The 16,426-nt window shown below is 58.3% G+C and overlaps 2 protein-coding genes and 1 pseudogene across 3 annotated transcripts in view; all 3 read right to left on the bottom strand.

Annotated features, from left to right (window-relative positions):
* LOC311202958 (class I histocompatibility antigen, F10 alpha chain-like) overlaps positions 1–16,426 on the bottom strand; it is a gene marked incomplete at its 3' end in the record, with an annotated part of 174,225 nt that overhangs the window by 106,859 nt on the left and 50,940 nt on the right. The gene's annotated exons all lie outside the window — the stretch shown is intronic.
* On the bottom strand, positions 1,869–14,492 carry LOC311202894 (butyrophilin subfamily 1 member A1-like; annotated as a pseudogene). The gene is made up of 9 exons: positions 14,420–14,492; positions 13,697–14,044; positions 13,076–13,357; positions 12,732–12,836; positions 12,497–12,517; positions 12,185–12,205; positions 12,008–12,028; positions 10,546–10,874; positions 1,869–2,225 (listed from the first exon to the last, which is right to left on the bottom strand). The product of its transcript is annotated as a butyrophilin subfamily 1 member A1-like (transcript).
* On the bottom strand, positions 2,461–7,062 carry LOC311202895 (butyrophilin subfamily 3 member A3-like; the record flags this gene model as incomplete). The annotated part of the gene is made up of 7 exons (XM_084277541.1): positions 2,461–2,489; positions 3,021–3,053; positions 3,853–3,873; positions 4,404–4,508; positions 4,753–5,034; positions 5,377–5,724; positions 6,990–7,062. The coding sequence occupies 7 exons, from the start codon at positions 7,060–7,062 to the stop codon at positions 2,461–2,463; spliced, it is 891 nt and encodes a 296-aa protein (XP_084133667.1).

Genomic DNA, 16,426 nt, shown 5'->3' with positions numbered 1-16,426 from the left:
GCTCTCAGACGGGGTAAAACCACAACGGTACTTTTCTCTCTCTCACAGACATGCTGCGACTCAGGCACTCACCACTCACACCAGAGGAGTCAACTCGTTTCACTCCTCATGCCAGAGTCAACTCATTTCACTCACACCCATCGTTCATCAAATCCAAATCACTTTTCAGAAGTCAGTTCCTTGTCACAATATCCGAAGTTAGGAGCAATCACTCAGTGCCAGCAGAGCAGCGTTGGGAATCAAACCCTGGTGTCCCTGTGACAGGCAGGAGCTCTCTCACTGACCACAGAGCAGCACGCTGTGACACAAGTTGGCAGCAGGACTCCACACTCACCTCCTGATCACTGAAACGCCTCGGTCACACTGCACAAGGTCTTTATACGATAAATTCAAACCAGAACAATGCTCACTTGATACAGTTATGGAGATTCCAATTGTTAGCAGCATTTACAGGCTACTAACCAGGTGTATACAATCAGCCACTAGTGATCTGGGATACGACATTCGCATGGGACGTCTCCCAACAGCTTACAGTATCCCCAGACGACCGGTCTCCCGAAACCAAATGCCAAGATACCCAAGTACACCAGATACAGACGGACATCCATCAAACCAGGAGCTCAAATAAAGTTAAAGGAACACCTTAACAATGGGAGGATGGTCCTGGTCTGCTGCAGTGACCCAAGCAGGGCGAGGAATCCCTGTGGGAAATCCCAGGGCGCACCTGGGGAGTCCTGTTCCTCACTGGGTCCTGCAGCCCAGCAGAGAGGGTCCCACCTGGGTCACCAAACTGATGCCTTGGAAAGCCGGAATCAAAACTCACCAGCCTTGGTGACTATGAAGCAGGGATCCTTTATTGCAGCTCTGGGCACACAGAGGATCGCTCCTCCCAATGAGTGTGCCCATTAAAGACAAATTTCTCATATTTATACAGATTAACTCTACATATTCATTATAATTTCTAGGAAAAGGCAGAGTTATGCAAATTATTTCTAAGAAGTAATTTATATTAATTCCCCACAGAAAGAGCATACTCAGTGACAGCCAGGGGGTCCCTTGGTGGTCCTCAGGGATGAAGGCTGAATGCCCTCCTCACTCTCACTGCACACTCCCCACTCTCCTCTCCATGCTTATATGGGCTCCCAACACCTACACCAACTAGTCAGTTTTTCGCTGAAAACAAGATATACTCTGTCTCTTAATTGGTCGTTAGTCTCATTATTTATGACTCCCCTATATCCTACTTCCTCTAGTTTCAAGGCTGTTACACTATTATGGTGAAGTTTTGTAGCCACTTTCAGCTCATGTGATTACAGCCAAATCCTGCTCAAATCAAAATTAACCTATTCCTGAAAACACACAAATTCTTACATCTTCAAGGCTGTTACTATTGCATTGTTATGATTAAGTTTTGCAGCTACTCTCAGAAGCAGCTTACACAATTACAGCTTTCTCTTAAACTATTCTATTCTTAAACCCAGGAAAATTCTTACATCAAAGTTATATTAATTGTTTCTTAAGCTGCACCTACATCAATCTATTCAGCATTATTATATTTCACTGAATCACCAGGCAGAGCCCTGACCCCCCCATTAACCGTGTCCAGGCACCAACCCAAACACATTTCTGTTCAGCCCAGCAAGAGCCACAGCTGCAACCAACAGGTCACAGCTGGGACAGTAGGAGATATGATGGAGCCCAGGGGGAGCAACCCTGTCCCGGCCGCGGGTTGTGCATCCCCACGTGGCTCCTGACGATTGTATCATCACAGCGTGATCAGCTCTGCCTGCAGCAGGAATACAACACACAGCCCGTACCAGGGATGTGGGGAAATGAGCTCCAGCCTGGCCCAAACCTTCCCAGCCCCCTCACTGCCCCCTTGCTCCCTGGGCTGGGACAGGGACGAGGGGGACATCTGCTCCTGGGGCAGCAAGGAGAGGAGTGTGGGCAGGGTCTGCAGAAGGGCTGGGGCTCTGTGGGGCTGTGGGGAGGGAGGAAGGGGAACAGGAGGTGCTGTCCCTGAGGCACAGCTCGGTGCCCTCTGTCCCCACCCAAAACCATGGTCGGATGGTCTCTCCATTGAACGAGGCTGGTGGGAAAGTGAAGATCTCAGCCCCACTGTGACCATCAATGAAAGTCACCAGCCCCCGCGGGCAGTCCAGACACACCCAGACTCTGCTGGGGACCCGGGACATGGACAGGGGGGTGCGAGGAGAGATGACACTCTGAAACTGCCAAAAGAAGTGCCCCACCCCCCAGATCCCTTCTTCAGGGCTAGGTTCCTTATTCTTCTTCCTCTTCACAGAGTCCCTGGCCACCCCCAGACCCCACCATGAATCCCCTCCCACCTCCCCCTTCACCTCCACCTCCCAGCAGTGCCTCCCCTCACTGAACCCCTCCTGGCCCAGCACAAAGCGCCAATACATAAATCTCTGAGGTGTGTCAGGCAGGTCCTGACATTCACTTCCACATCTCACACTTCTCCCATCCTGGGACAGGACAAGAACAGGATGAGCCGTGTTGGGATCCAGGGTCACCATGTCTGCAGGGAAAGGAGGAGCCAGAGCATCAGGGGCAGAGCTCAGCACTGGGCAGGTTTCACCCCCCTGGGGACAGGATCTGCCCCACGGGGCCAGACACAGGATATCTCCTTCCTCCAAGAGCTCCCATCCCAGGGCTGGTCCCATCACGGCCACGGCCGAGCTCAATCCCATGGGAACAGGAACCAGTGGGGGTGAAGCTCCAGCTCAGAGGAGCAGGATGGAGAGGCAGTGGCTGGGACTGAACAGTGCCCAGGGTGTGAGGGGGGAGATGGCTCCTCTTGGCCTCACTGATGGAACTCACGAGGGGTGGGACAGGACAGAACACAGTGGGGGAACAGCCCAGTGCCACGTCTGGGGTCTGGGGGTCACCCAACACCCCAGGCATGGCCAGTGCCATGCACTGGCTAGCCCAGATGCCCCTTGCACACAAGGAATGGGAGGAGAACCCCCCAGAGTGCCACCCTAACTCCCAATTACCTGTTCCACGGTACAGCAGAAAGTTCCTCCAGCCTACAAGGAGAGAGAGGAGCTGGTCACATCCCAGAGCCAGTCCCAGCTGCTCTGGGCAGGGCAGAGGGTACATCCCCACACCGGTCTCCCTGAGCTGCCCACCCTCCCAGGCACATGGCTTTGGGATTTCCCAGCCTCGGGGATGGGGGATGGAGAGGACGGGCAGGGAGGGAAAGGGCCAAGCATCGAGATCCCAGGACAGGACCCCAGGTTGTGGTGGAGAAAAGGAGACACTCACTCAGTGCTGCAGCTTGTTCCTCTGGAAAGGAAACAGAGATATTGGGTCAGGGGGGACATATTTTCATGTCAGAATGGCTCATGAAGAGAAAACAGAGCTTGGGAAAGATGGAATTCTTGATTTGGAATTGGGAAATGGCTCCAAAGCACAGGAAAAGCACCCTCCAGCCTGGTTACAACCCAGAGTCAGCCCCAGCAGCTCTGGGCAGGGCAGAGAGTCCATCCCCAGGCTGGTGTCCCCGAGCTGCCCACCCTCCCAGGCACATGGCCTTAGACTTTCCCTGACACAGGGATGGGGCATGGAGAGGACGGGCAGGGAGGGGAAGGGCCGAGCACCAACATCCCAGGACAGGGACCCAGGCTGTGCTGGAGCTCAGGGACACTCACCCAGGGCTGCATCTCGTTCCTCTGAAAGCAAAGAGAAACCATGTGTGATCAGGAGGGACATCTCGTCATCCCCCAACTGCCCATGAGGAGCCGTCAGAGCTCGGGCACACCCCAAATTCCTCTTTGGGAAGGGAAAACCCCCAACCCCAGGAATGGCTCCTTCCACCAGACTCACCCAGGGCTGCATCCCGCTTCCCTGGAAAGCAAAACCAAGAAGTGGTGTGTGACCAGAGGGGACAAACACTCACCCCAGGGCTGATCCCACAGGAGCACACAGAGCTTGGGCTGATTCCCAGTTCCTCCTTTTTGGGGAGTAGGAACAGACCCTCCTGGCTCCCAGGAATGGCTCCCTGCCAGCCCATCCCCCTCCACCCCATCCAGGCTCTCTGGAGCTCAGCCCCAACATCAGGAACCCCCCAAAGCCAAGTCTCTGCCGAGGGCTCCTGTGCCAGGAGGTTTTGCTGGGGGAAGGGGCCACAAGGACTCACCCAGCTCTCTGGAAAACAGCAGCACTGAAAAGTAAAGCCCGAGGAAGAGGAGGTCAGGGGAACAGTTTTCTTCCTCAGTGGGAACAGCTCCAGAGGGTCTCTGGGAACATCCCACCAGCCAGGTGCTCTGGCCGTTCTCCCTGTCCTCCCGCCCACACCCCACCGTGTCCGCATCCCCTTCCATCCTTCCCAAAGAGCTTTTGGGTGGAGGCAACACGTCCCTCGGGGGCAAACGCACCTTTCCTTCTCCAGAGAGAAGCTGCAAGGCCAAGGACCCCAAGGGAGAGCGCCAGGATCAAGCCCAGAGTGGCCATCCAGGGACGGGCATCGTGGAAAAAGGGAGCTGGGAAACAAACAGATCCGCAGGGAAAGGGACCAATTTACACTCATGTCCATGGGGAGAAGGACCAAGAGACCCCCGCCCCACACCCCCATGCAGCCCTTGTCCTGGGAGCCCTGGCCTCAAGAGGACAGAGCCCCCCCAGACTCCCACACTGCCCCGCAAGCCCAGCCCAATGCTACTCCAAGCAAGGCAGCCACCCCCCGCCCTGCTCCAGCGCCGCAGGGGCTGGCTGCAGCCGTCGCACCGGAGATGTGCAGGGACGCCTCCTGCTCCTGGGCCAGGCGGCGGTTCCTGACCACGCAGGACCAGTTCCCATCTCTGGTCCCTGTCACCACAATGACGTCTTCAGTGTCAAACAGGCCCCTGGCATCAGGGGAACGTCTCTGGGAGATGGAGGGGACACGGTGCCCATTGGGGTCTTTCCACAGCACCTCCGGTTGCGGGAACCATCCGGCCGATCGACACAGCACCCGGATGCCTCCGGCCTCGTAACCCTCCAGAGAGAGCTGAGGGCCAGAGCCTGTGGCTGGGGAAGAGCCCAGGGTTGGGGTCAGGGAGAGATGGGCTGATCTCTAAGGCCACCACCGCATCCCCAAGCAGACCCCTCACAGCTCCCACCAAACCCACCCCAACCTGTGCAGGAACCACCCAGCGTTGATGTCCAACAGCCCCAGATCTCCCCCCAAACGTCCTGGCACAGCAAGACTGAGCTGCCCAGCTTCAGCACCTCCAGGCAGCATCTGCACCCCGCAAGGCTGCCAGACACCATGCCAGCTCTCCTGGGACACCAAGGGATGGGACAGGGGTCTGGGAGGGACACACAAGCCCAGGGACACCACAACCACCCCTGCAAACACCAGACACAAACCTGTCACCTCCAGATACACCAAAGCTTCTCCATAAGAGGCACCATCGGTCACGGTGCAGAGGTAATAACCATCATCAGAGGGTCTCAGCCCAGAGATTCGCAAGTCCAGGCTGCCTCTGGAGAGACCATCTCTGTCCAGCTCTGTCCTCCCAACATATTCCTCCATCTGCTCCCCAGACACGTCCTCCCCATGTCGGTAGTGGTGCACCGTTTCAGAGACATCTTGACGGATCCACCTGATGTCCCAGCTCTGAGCATCCATGGCTGGGGACAAGTGGCACGGCAGCACCACGTCCTGCCCCACGGTGACACGAAGAGGACGGACAGGTCCCACCACTCTGAAGTCAGCTTGGCCATGGAGAAGGACACAGAGACAGGAGATGGTGCCTACGTTAATTGAGGGTGTTGCAGGCCAGGGCCAAGCTTGGCATGAGCCAGGCACACTCCATGCTGCGGGTGTTGCTTTGCCCTCACATTGCCCAGAGAACCCAGAGTAACTGGAGCAGGACTGGGAGGAGTGGAAGGAGAAGGAGGTTTCCCAGGAACCTGCTCCAGAAAATGACCTCCACCCCACCCAGCCCCACTCCAGCCACAGCGACCAAGGGAAAGCGAAAGCATGCGGGGCCGAGCTCCGGATTGGGCTCCTTTCACCCCATGGCAGCTCCTGCCCCACATCTCACACCCAGAGCAGGCGAAAGCCCCCACCAGCCACTGAGGATCCCTACCTGATCCCAGCTGGAGCACATGTAGAGTCACATAAAACATCAGGAGGCCCCCAGGACTCACTGGGAGCCACATCTGTGGCCACGCTGGAGAGGAGTCAGAGGAGAGCGATAAGGATCACAGCCCCTCCAGAGGGGTTCTGGTGAATAAGGGCTTCCCCTGCCCCAAAGAGGCGCCAAAATCCTCAGAGCACCTGCACCAGCACCTCAACGGTGCCAGGAACCAGTGCTCAAGGGCAGGACGGGACTGCAGACGGGTCCCCGGGGCAGCCCCTGCTCTGCCCCACGGCCCCTCTCCAGGAGTGATCCCAAATCTCTCCAATAATGGCTCGAAATGAAGGGAAATCTTCTCAACCCCACAGGAAGAGCAGTGGCTGTTGGGACAGAAATGAGCTTCCGGATGCAGCAGGTTGATGAAAAGAACGGAAATTTGCCCAGTTTCAGTTTTACCAACTTTGGGCGGGACTTGAGGACCCAGCCGAGGCAAAGAGCTGAAGTTCATCATCTTCCCACCACAGCCCAGAGCCAGAAAATGAGGCATTAAGCAGGTCTCAGGCACAAGAGAGCAAAGAGACCTCAACCCCCTCCCCGTCCCTTCCTGGGTGCCGCTGCTGGAGGTGGCTTTTCCGGGAAAGGCACCTCTCCTGCAGCCTGTGCTGGGGAACAGCACCCAGAAAGGTTTGGCACCTCAGGAGCTGTTTCCCCTCCCAAAAAAGGCTGATGTTCTGTCCCTGAGCACCTCATCTCCCCGGTTATTAAACACCCAGCAGCAGGGACTCAGCCCCCTCCCCTGGGCAGCCTGTCCTAGTGGCTGATAACCCTTTTGGGAAGGGCTTTTCCCTAATGTCTAAAAAGAAAAGGAGCAGAAGGAAGGGAAAAGAGCCCAGTCACTGAGGCAACAGGCTCTGGAGTGGGTGACCGCGTTGGGAGACCCTTCCTTAAAGCAGCTGTCGCAGTTTTGCATAGCTGGGTACTGGTGGAGAATGGGGAGCTGCAGAGGTGGTGCCTGCAAGAAGCATCTAGAAGCTCTCTGCAGGCCCCAGAGAGTAAACATGGGCTGATTCAAGGCCAGAGTCTCTGCTGACCAAGCCCGAGCCCATCAGCAATGGTCACAGCGCCGCTGGAATCACAGGGAGGAGAAAAAAAACTCATTTTGCCCCCAGGAAAGGGAGTGAGAAGATGTGAGGAGCTGTGCAGACACCAAGGCTGGGGAGGTGGGAGGAAGCACCCCAGGTGCTGGAGAGAAAAATGCTCCTGTAGCCCATGGAGAAACCCATGGTGGAGCGGGTTCCCAGGGTCTGGTTCTGTGGGGCTGAGGATGGGGCCTGAGGGGAGGGCCTGGGGCCTGAAGGCTGGGGGTCCTGGGGGTGAGGCCTGGCAGCCTGGGCCTGGGGATGGGGCTGAGGATGAAGCCCGGGGATGGGCCTGATTCTCCTGTCTTGGGGACCAGACAATGGGCCTGGGGATGGGGCCTGGGGATGGGCCTGATTCCCCTGTCCCGGGAGCCTGAGGATGGGCCTGGGGATGGGGCTCGGGCCAGGCGATGGGGCCTGGAGTTCTGGGGAATGGCTGTGGGTCTGCGTGGCACTTTGGGGTGGGGGTTCCAGGGGCGGCTTCAACAAGACTGAAGCTTCCCCCAGGCCCAACAGAGCCAACACCGGCCGGGCTCAAGGCCGGCCCTGCTGCTGACCATGGCCGAGCCCATCAGCGATGGTGGCAGCGCCTCTGGGATAGGAAAGAGCCGCAACCGGCCGCGTTTGGCCCCCAGAGAAGGGAGCGAGACGGCGTCAGACACTTGGCAGACACCGAGGCCAGGGAAGAAGGGGAGGGGAGGAGGCGCTCCAGGAGACACAGGAGAGATTCCACCTGCAGCCCGTGGGAACGACCATGGTGGAGCCGGCTGAGGAGTGAAACAAAGGCTCTTCCACAGGCAGCTGCCTCAGCAAGGAGCAGCGGGGAGGAAGGATCCCTCCTGGAGACCCCAGGAAGAGCACACCTCCTGCTCACAGCGCTGGGACCTCAGTGGAGGAACAGGGGTGGGAGAGTGTTGTTGTAGGGACAGACACAACACACCAGGCAGCAACCAATGTGCTTCAGGATGCTTCTGGCTTTATTGCATCGGCCTTTTTATAGCATCACCCAAACACCACATCCAAAGGCTACAGGCTGAAGGGCTGTTTTTCGCTTGTCCCATTGGGTGGCCGTTTTTACCTCCTCCTTGGCTGGGCGTGGGCTGCACACCCTGTCTGCATGGTCAGGGTGTTCCCTGAACTGGTTACAAAGCTTTCAGCATGAGTGACTTCCGCATCTCAGGGGAATGCAGGGCTATTGGCAAGGTCAGAGCCTTCTGCCATCAGAGCTGGGCTGCTGCCAACTTCCCATGGGTGGGGAGGGAATCAGAGAATAACAGAGTTGGAGATCTTTGAGACTATAGAGTCCAACCCTTCCTGTCCTGTGCTAACCCAGATCTCTGAGAGCTTCATCAACTGGTCGAGGCACCTGCCAACATCTCCTGGCTGGGCAAGGGTCAGGCAGCCAGGACTGGGGAGAAGGAAGAAGAGGAGGCTGAGAAGAAGAAATGGGAAAAAAGAGGGTGGTGATGGGTGGGGAGAAGGAATGAAGTGGGAAATGGAGAAAGTAAGAAGACTAGAAAGGCAAAACAGGCGGAGGAGGAAGTGTGGTGGTTTGACCCTGGCTGGAGGCCAGATGCCCACCAAAGCCGCTCTGTCACTGCCCCTCCCAGCTGGGCAGGGGAGAACATGGCTATGGAGGGGCTCCGGCCACCCCATCTCTCGCCCCGGCTGGGCAGGAGCTTTCCTCTTCCTCAGACGTTCAGCTCTCCCCAGGGACGCTTGTCACCAGAGTGTCCTTTGGATGAGTCCTCAGGCTCATTTTCGGTGGGGGGTGTCAGGATCCACAACCTAGACAAGGCTTAATTTGGCAGAGGTGAAACCCCCTTGTGTCCCAAGGGATCCTCAGATCTCTCTGGGTGGCTGGGGGCGGCTGGGCTCAACCCCCCAGTGACGTCCAGTTCTCAGGGGTTTGATCTGATTGGTTCTGCCCAATTCTCAGAGAACAGAATTAAGACTCGAAACGGAGTCAAGGATAAAGTTACTTTATTTGACCCACAACAAACGTGCAGGGGAAGGGGGGAAGAAAGAGAAAAGGGTGGACAAGAGAGATAGAGGGAGAGAGAGTGGAAAAGAGGAAGGGGTGGGGGGCTATATCTACCACCACAGACCTACAGCATCCCATGCATTGGAAGAGTATTCTTCAGTGTCTCTGGGTCCGAGGGGGGGATGATGTTCCTTGATGTCTCCATGTCTTCCTTGGTTGTCTTGTTCCCCCATGTCTTGGCTCCTCTGGTTGCTTGGTTCTGGGTTGCATCCTTTCACCTTGCTTGGTTCCCCTTTTCTAGTCATCCTTGGCAGAGCCACAACCTTCCACCTGGCTGTGGGAATGCTTCAGGGTGGATGAGGGAATGTCTGATGTGGGAATGGCTCCTGATGTGGGAATGGGTCCTCACGTGGCTCCTGATATCTTTTGGGTGGGATGTGAAAGGAATGCTCTCCTGGTGTTGGCTCCTTGCATAGTCATCAGGTCCATGGCACAAGCCACTTGAAGGCTGAGGGGTGGTGGTGAGGTGGTGTGGTAGCAATGAGGTTTGGAAGGTCAGAGGAGAGGAATGAGGTTTGGTAAAGGGTTTGGTAGGTTTCTGTTGGGGATTAAGGCACATTTCAAGTGCCTTAAAGGGGGTTGTGAGCAGAGCCAGGCAGAGCCCTGACCTCCCCATTAACCGTGTCTGGGCACCGACCCAAACACATTTCTGTCCCACCCTCCTGCAAAATTTGACTTCATACAGTTCAGCCCAGCCAGAGCCAGAGCTGCAACCAACGGGTCACAGCTGGGACAGCTGGAGATATGATGGAGCCCAGGGGGAGCAACCCTGTCCCGGCCGTGGGTTGCGCATCCCCATGTGGCTCCTGACGATTGTATCATCACAGCGTGATCAGCTCTGCCTGCAGCAGGAATACAACACACAGCCCGTACCAGGGACGTGGGGAAATGAGCTCCAGCCTGGCCCAAACCTTCCCAGCCCCAACACTGCCCCCCTGCTCCCTGGGCTGGGAAGGGGCTGAGGGGAACATCTGCTGCTGGGGCAGCGAGGAGAGGAGTGCAGGCAGGGTCTGCAGAGGGACTGGGGCTCTGTGGGGCTGTGGGGAGTGAGGAAAGGGGGTCAGGAGGTGCTGTTCCTGAGGCACAGCTCGGTGTACTCTGTCTCCACACAAAAGAGGGGGCGGATGGTCTCTGCATTGAATGAGGCTGGTGGGAAAATGAAGATCTCAGCCCCACTGTGACCATCGATGAAAGTCACCAGCCCCTGTTGATAGTCCAGACAGACCCAGACTCTGCTGGGGACCCGGGACATGGACAGGGGGATGCAAAGAGAGGTGAGAGACTCAAACTCCCCTTTGTAGTGCTGAATCGCCCAGATCCCTTCTTCGGGGCTCCAGTTCTTATGCTCTTTTCTCTTCACAGAGTCCCTGGCCACCCCCACAGCCCACACTGAATCCCCTCCCACCTCCCCCTTCACCTCCACCTCCCAGCAGTGCCTCCCCTCCCTGAACCCCTCCCGGCCCAGCACGCAGCCCCAATACATAAATCTCTGAGGGGTGTCGGGCAGGTCCTGCCATTCGCTTCCACATCTCACACTTCTCCCATCCTGGGACAGGACAAGCCTGGGCTGAGCCGTGTTGGGATCCAGGGTCACCAGGTCTGCAGGGACAGGAGGAGCCAGAGCATCAGGGGCAGAGCTCAGCGCTGGGCAGGTTTCACCCCCTGGGGACAGGATCTGCCCCACGGGGCCAGACACAGGACATCTCCTTCCTCCAAGAGATCCCATGCAAGGGCCGGTCCCATCATGGCCACGGCCGAGTTCGATCCCATGGGCACAGGAACCAGTGGGGTTGAAGCTCCAGCTCAGAGGAGGGGCAGGATGGGGAGGCAGTAGCTGGGGTATCAGGGGGAAGATGGCTCCTCTTGGCCCCACTGATGGAGCTCACGAGGGGTGGGACAGGACAGAACACAGTGGTGGAACAGCCCAGTGCCACGTCTGGGGTCTGGGGGTCACCCAACACCCCAGGCATGGCCAGTCCCATGCACTGGCTAGCCCAGATGCCCCTTGCACACAAGGAATGGGAGGAGAACCCCCCAGAGTGCCACCCAAACCACCAATTACCTGTTCCATGGCACAGCAGAAAGTTCCTCCAGGCTACAAGGAGAGAGAGGAGCTGGTCACATCCCAGAGCCAGTCCCAGCTGCTCTGGGCAGGGCAGAGGGTCCATCCTCACACTGGTCTCGCCAAACTGCCCACCCTCCCAGGCACATGGGCTAGGGCTTTCCCAGCCCCAGGGATGGGGGATGGCAAGGACAGGCAGGGAGGGAAGGGCCGAGCAACGAGATCCCAGGACAGGACCCCAGGCTGTGCTGGAGCTCAGGGACACTCACCCAGGGCTGCATCTCGTTCCTCTGGAAAAGAAACAGAGATATTGAATCAGGGGGGACAGATTTTTATGTCAGACCCCGGGACAGGAACCCAGGCAGAGCTTGGGAAACAGAGCTTGGGAAAGATGGAATTCTTGATTTGGAATTGGGAAATGGCTCCAAAGCCCAGGAAAAGCACCCTCCATCCTGGCCTCATCCCAGAGCTGGTCCCCGCAGCTCAGGACTGGACAAAGGGTCCATCATCATGCTGGTGTCCCTGAGCTGCCCACCCTCCCAGGCACATGGCCTTGGGTTTTCCCAGACCCAGGGATGGGGGATGGGGAGGACAGGCAGGGGGAGAAATGGCCGAGCACTGAGATCCCAGGACAGGACCCCAGGCTCTGCTGGAGCTCAGGGACACTCACCCAGCGCTGCAGCTCTTTCCCCTGGAAGGCAAAGAGAAACCATGTGTGATCAGGAGGGACATTTCCTCATCCCCCAACTGCCCATGAGGAGCCGTCAGAGCTCGGGCACACCCCAAATGCCTCTTCGGGAAGGGAAAACCCCCCAATCCCAGGAATGGCTCCTTCCACCAGACTCACCCAGTTCTGCATCCCGCTTCCCTGGAAAGCAAAACCAAGAAGCAATGTGTGACCAGAGTGAACAACCACTTACCCCAGGGCTGATCCCACAGGAGCACACAGAGCTCGGGCTGATCCCCAGATACTCCTTTACGGGGAGTAGGACCAGACCTCGTGGCTCCCAGGAAAGGCTCCCTGACAGCCCATCCCCTGCCAGCCCACCCAGGCTCTCTGGAGCTCAGCCCCAACATCAGGAACCCCCCAAAGCCAAGTCCCTGGTGGGGGCTCCTATGCCAGGAGCTTTTGCTGGGTGAAGGGGACAGAAGGACTCACCCAGCTCTCTGGACAGCAGCACTGGAAAGCAAAGCCAGAGGAAGAGGAGGTGAGGAGAGCAGCTTGCTTCCTCAGCAGGAACAGCTCCAGAGGGTCTCTGGGACCTTCCCACCAGCCAGGTGCTCTGGCCGTGCTCCATGTCCTCCCACCCACACCCCATCATGTCACTGTCCCCTCCCACCCTTCCCAAAGAGCTTTTGGGTGGAGGCAACACGTCCCTTAGGGTCAAACACACCTTTCCTTCTCCAGAGAGAAGCTGCGAGGCCAAGGAGCCCAAGGGAGAGCGCCAGGAACACGCCCAGAGCGGCCATCCAGGGACGGGCATCATGGAAAAAGGGAGCTGGGAAACAAACAGATCCGCAGGGAAAGGGACCGATTTCCACTCGTGTCCGTGCGGAGAAGGACCCAGAGACCCCCGCCCCACACCCCCTTGCAGCCCTTGTCCCAAGAGCCCTGGCCTCAAGGTGGATATTGCCCCACCACAGGCTACCCCCCAAGCCCAGCCCAAAGCTGCCCCCAGCCAGGCAGCCACCCCCCGCCCTGCTTGGGCGTCGCAGGGGCTGGCTGCAGCCGTCGCACCGGAGATGCGCAGGGACGCCTCCTGCTCCTGGGCCAGGCGGCTGTTCCTGACCACACAGGACCAATTCCCATCTCTGGTCCCCGTCACCACGATGGCGTCTTCGATGTCAAACAGGCCCCTGGCATCAGGGGAACGTCTCTGGGAGATGGAGGGGACACGGTGCCCGTTGGGGTCTTTCCACAGCACCTCCGGTTGCGGGAACCATCCAGCCGATCGACACAGCACCCGGATGCCTCCGGCCTCGTACCCCTCCAGAGAGAGCTGAGGGACAGAGCCTGTGGCTGAGGAAGAGCTTGGGCTCAGGGAGGGGTGGGCTCAGCTCCAAGGCCACCACCGCATCCCCGAGCAGACCCCTCACCGCTCCCACCAAACCCACCCCAACCTGGGCAGGACCCACCCAGCGTTGATGCCCAACGGCCCCAGATCTCCCCCCAAACCTCCCGGCACAGCAAGACCCAGCTGCCCAGCTTCAGCACCTCCAGGCAGCGTCTGCACCCCCAAGGCTGCCAGACACCGTGCCAGCTCTCCTGGGACACCAAGGGATGGGACAGGGGTCTGGGAGGGACACACGAGCTCAGGGACACCATGACCACCCTGCAAACACCCTACAAGTTACAAACCTGACACCTCCACATCAACTGTAGCTTCTCCATAGGAGGCACCATCCATAACAGTGCAGATGTACAGACCATCATCAGAGGGTCTCAGCCCAGAGATTCGCAAGTCCAGGCTGCCTCTGGAGAGACCATCTCTGTCCAGCTCTGTCCTCCCAGCATATTCCTCCATCTGCTCCCCAGACACGTCCTCCCCATGTCAGTAGTGGTGCACCGTTTCAGAGACCCTGTGCCGGATCCACCTGATGTCCCATCTCTGAGCATCCACAGCTGGGGACAAGTGACACGGCAGCACCACGTCCTGCCCCACGGTGACACTGAGAGGGTGGCCTGGTCCCACCACTGTGAGGTCAGCTTGGCCATGGAGAAGGACACAGACACAGGAGATGGTGCCCAGGTTAATCGAGGGTGTTGCAGGCCAGGGCTGAGCTTGGCGTGAGCGGGGCACGCTCCATGCTGCGGCGTTGCTTTGCCCTCCCATGGCCCAGAGACCCCAGAGGAACTGGAGCAGGACTGGGAGGACTGGAAGGAGAAGGAGTTTTCCCAGGAACCTGCTCCAGAAAAAGATATCCACCCCAGCCAGCCCCAATCCAGCCACAGCGGCCAAGGGAAAGCGAAAGCATGTGTAGCCGAGCTCCAGGCTTGGCTCCCCCACACCATGGCAGCTCCCACCCCACATCTGCTATACAGAGTGGGCGAAAGCCCCCACCAGCCCCACAGGATGCCTACCTGATCCCAGCTGTAGCACGTGGAGAGTCACCCAAAACCTCAGGAGGGCCCCAGAATTCACCGGAAGCAACATCTTTGGCTGTGCTGGAGAGGAGGGAAGGGAGGCAGAGGAGGATGATGGGGGTCACAGCTGCCCCAGAGGGGATCTGGTGAAGAAGGGCTGCCCCTGCCCCAGAGAGGAGCCAAAATCCCCAGAGCTCCTGCACCGGCACCCCGACAGTGCCAGGAACCGGTGCTCGAGGGCAGGACGGGACCACAGAGGGGTCTCCAGGGCAGCCCCTGCTCTGTCCCACGGCCCCTCTCCAGGAGGGATCCCAAATCTCTCCAATAACAGCTCAAAATGAAGGGAAATGTTCTCAACCCCCACAGGAAGAGCAGTGGCTGGTGGGACAGAAGCGAGCTGCTGGATGCAGCATTTTGCTGAAAATAAGGGAAATTTGCCCAGTTTCAATTTTACCAGGTTTGGGCGCCATTTGAGTTCCCACCACAGACAAGAAGCTGAAGTTCCTCATCCTCCTAACAGAGCCCCGAGCCAGAAAATGAAGCATTAAGCAGCTCCCAGGGACAAGAGAGCAAAAGAGGCCCCAACCCCCTTCCCGTCTGTATGCCGCTGCTGGGGGTGGCTGTTCCTCGAGCAGCGTCTCTCCCACAGCCTGTGCTGGGCAGCAGCAGTCAGAGTGGTTTGGCATCACAGGAGCTGTTTCCCCTCCCAAAAAGGGCTGATGTTCTGTCCCTGTTGAGCACAGTCGCTGAGGCAGTGAGCAAACCCCAACCAGACCCTGGGCAATTGTCACCTGAGGCAGAGCCACTGGGTCCATCTGAAGGGGTTTGGGATTCTCAGGACATGGGTCTGTTCTGGAGGAAAAGGCAGGAGCCCGTTAGCCACAGGAACCAAAAAGGAGGAGAAGGAAGGGGCAAGAAGCCAGGAATGAGCGAATCACATAACCACCATGTTGGAAAAGCCCTTTGAGAACATCGAGTCCAACCGTCCCTGTCCTGTGCTGAACCATCTCCCTGAGCACCTCATCTCCCCGGCTCTTAAACACCCAGAGGAGGGGACTCAGCCCCCTTCCCTGGGCAGCCTGTCCCCATGCCCGATAAACCTTTCAAGAAGGGCTTTCCCTAATCTGTAACAAAACAAGGAGGAGAAGGAAGGGAAAAGAGCGCAGTCGCTGAGGCAACAGGCTCTGGAGTGGGTGACCGCGTTGGGGGACCCTTCCTTAAAGCAGCTGTCGCAGTTTTGCGTAGCTGGGTACTGGTGGAGAATGGGGGGGCTGCAGAGATGGCGCCTGCAAGAAGCATCTAGAAGCTCTCTGCAGGCCCCAGAGAGTAAACATGGGCTGATTCAAGGCCAGAGTCGCTGCTGACCAAGCCCGAGCCCATCAGCGATGGTCACAGCGCTGCTGGAATCACAGGGAGGAGAAAAAAACCCTCATTTTTCCCCCAGGAAAGGGAGTGAGAAGATGTGAGGAGCTGTGCAGACACCAAGGCTGGGGAGGGGGGAGGAAGCACCCCAGGTGCTGGAGAGAAAAATGTTCCTGCAGCCCAAGGAGAAACCCATGGTGGAGCGGGTTCCCAGGGTCTGGTTCTGTGGGGCTGAGGATGGGGCCTGAGGGGGGGGCCTGGGGCCTGAAGGCTGGGGTCCTGGGGGTGAGGCCTGGCAGCCTGGGCCTGGGGATGGGGCTGAGCATGAGGCCCAGGGATGGGCCTGATTCTCCTGTCTTGGGGGCCAGACAATGGGCCTGGAGATGGGTTCTGGGGATGGGCCTGATTCCCCTGTCCCGGGAGCCTGAGGATGGGTGTGGAGATGGGGCTTGGGCCTGGGGGTCTGGGGAATGGCTGTGGGTCTGTGTGGCACTTTGGGGTGGGGGTTCCAGGGGCGGCTTCAACAAGACTGAAGCTTCCCCCAGGCCCAACAGAGCCAACACCGGCCGGGCTCAAGGCTGGCCCTGCTGCTGACCACGGCCGAGCCCATCAGCGACGGTGGCAGCGCCTCTGGGATAGGAA

The sequence above is a fragment of the Gallinula chloropus genome, assembly GCF_964237585.1.
Source record: "Gallinula chloropus genome assembly, chromosome: 32".
In the NCBI taxonomy this organism is placed as follows: Eukaryota; Metazoa; Chordata; class Aves; order Gruiformes; family Rallidae; genus Gallinula; species Gallinula chloropus.
Note: the sequence above shows the minus strand (reverse complement) of the source record. Positions and strands in the feature narration are given on the sequence as shown.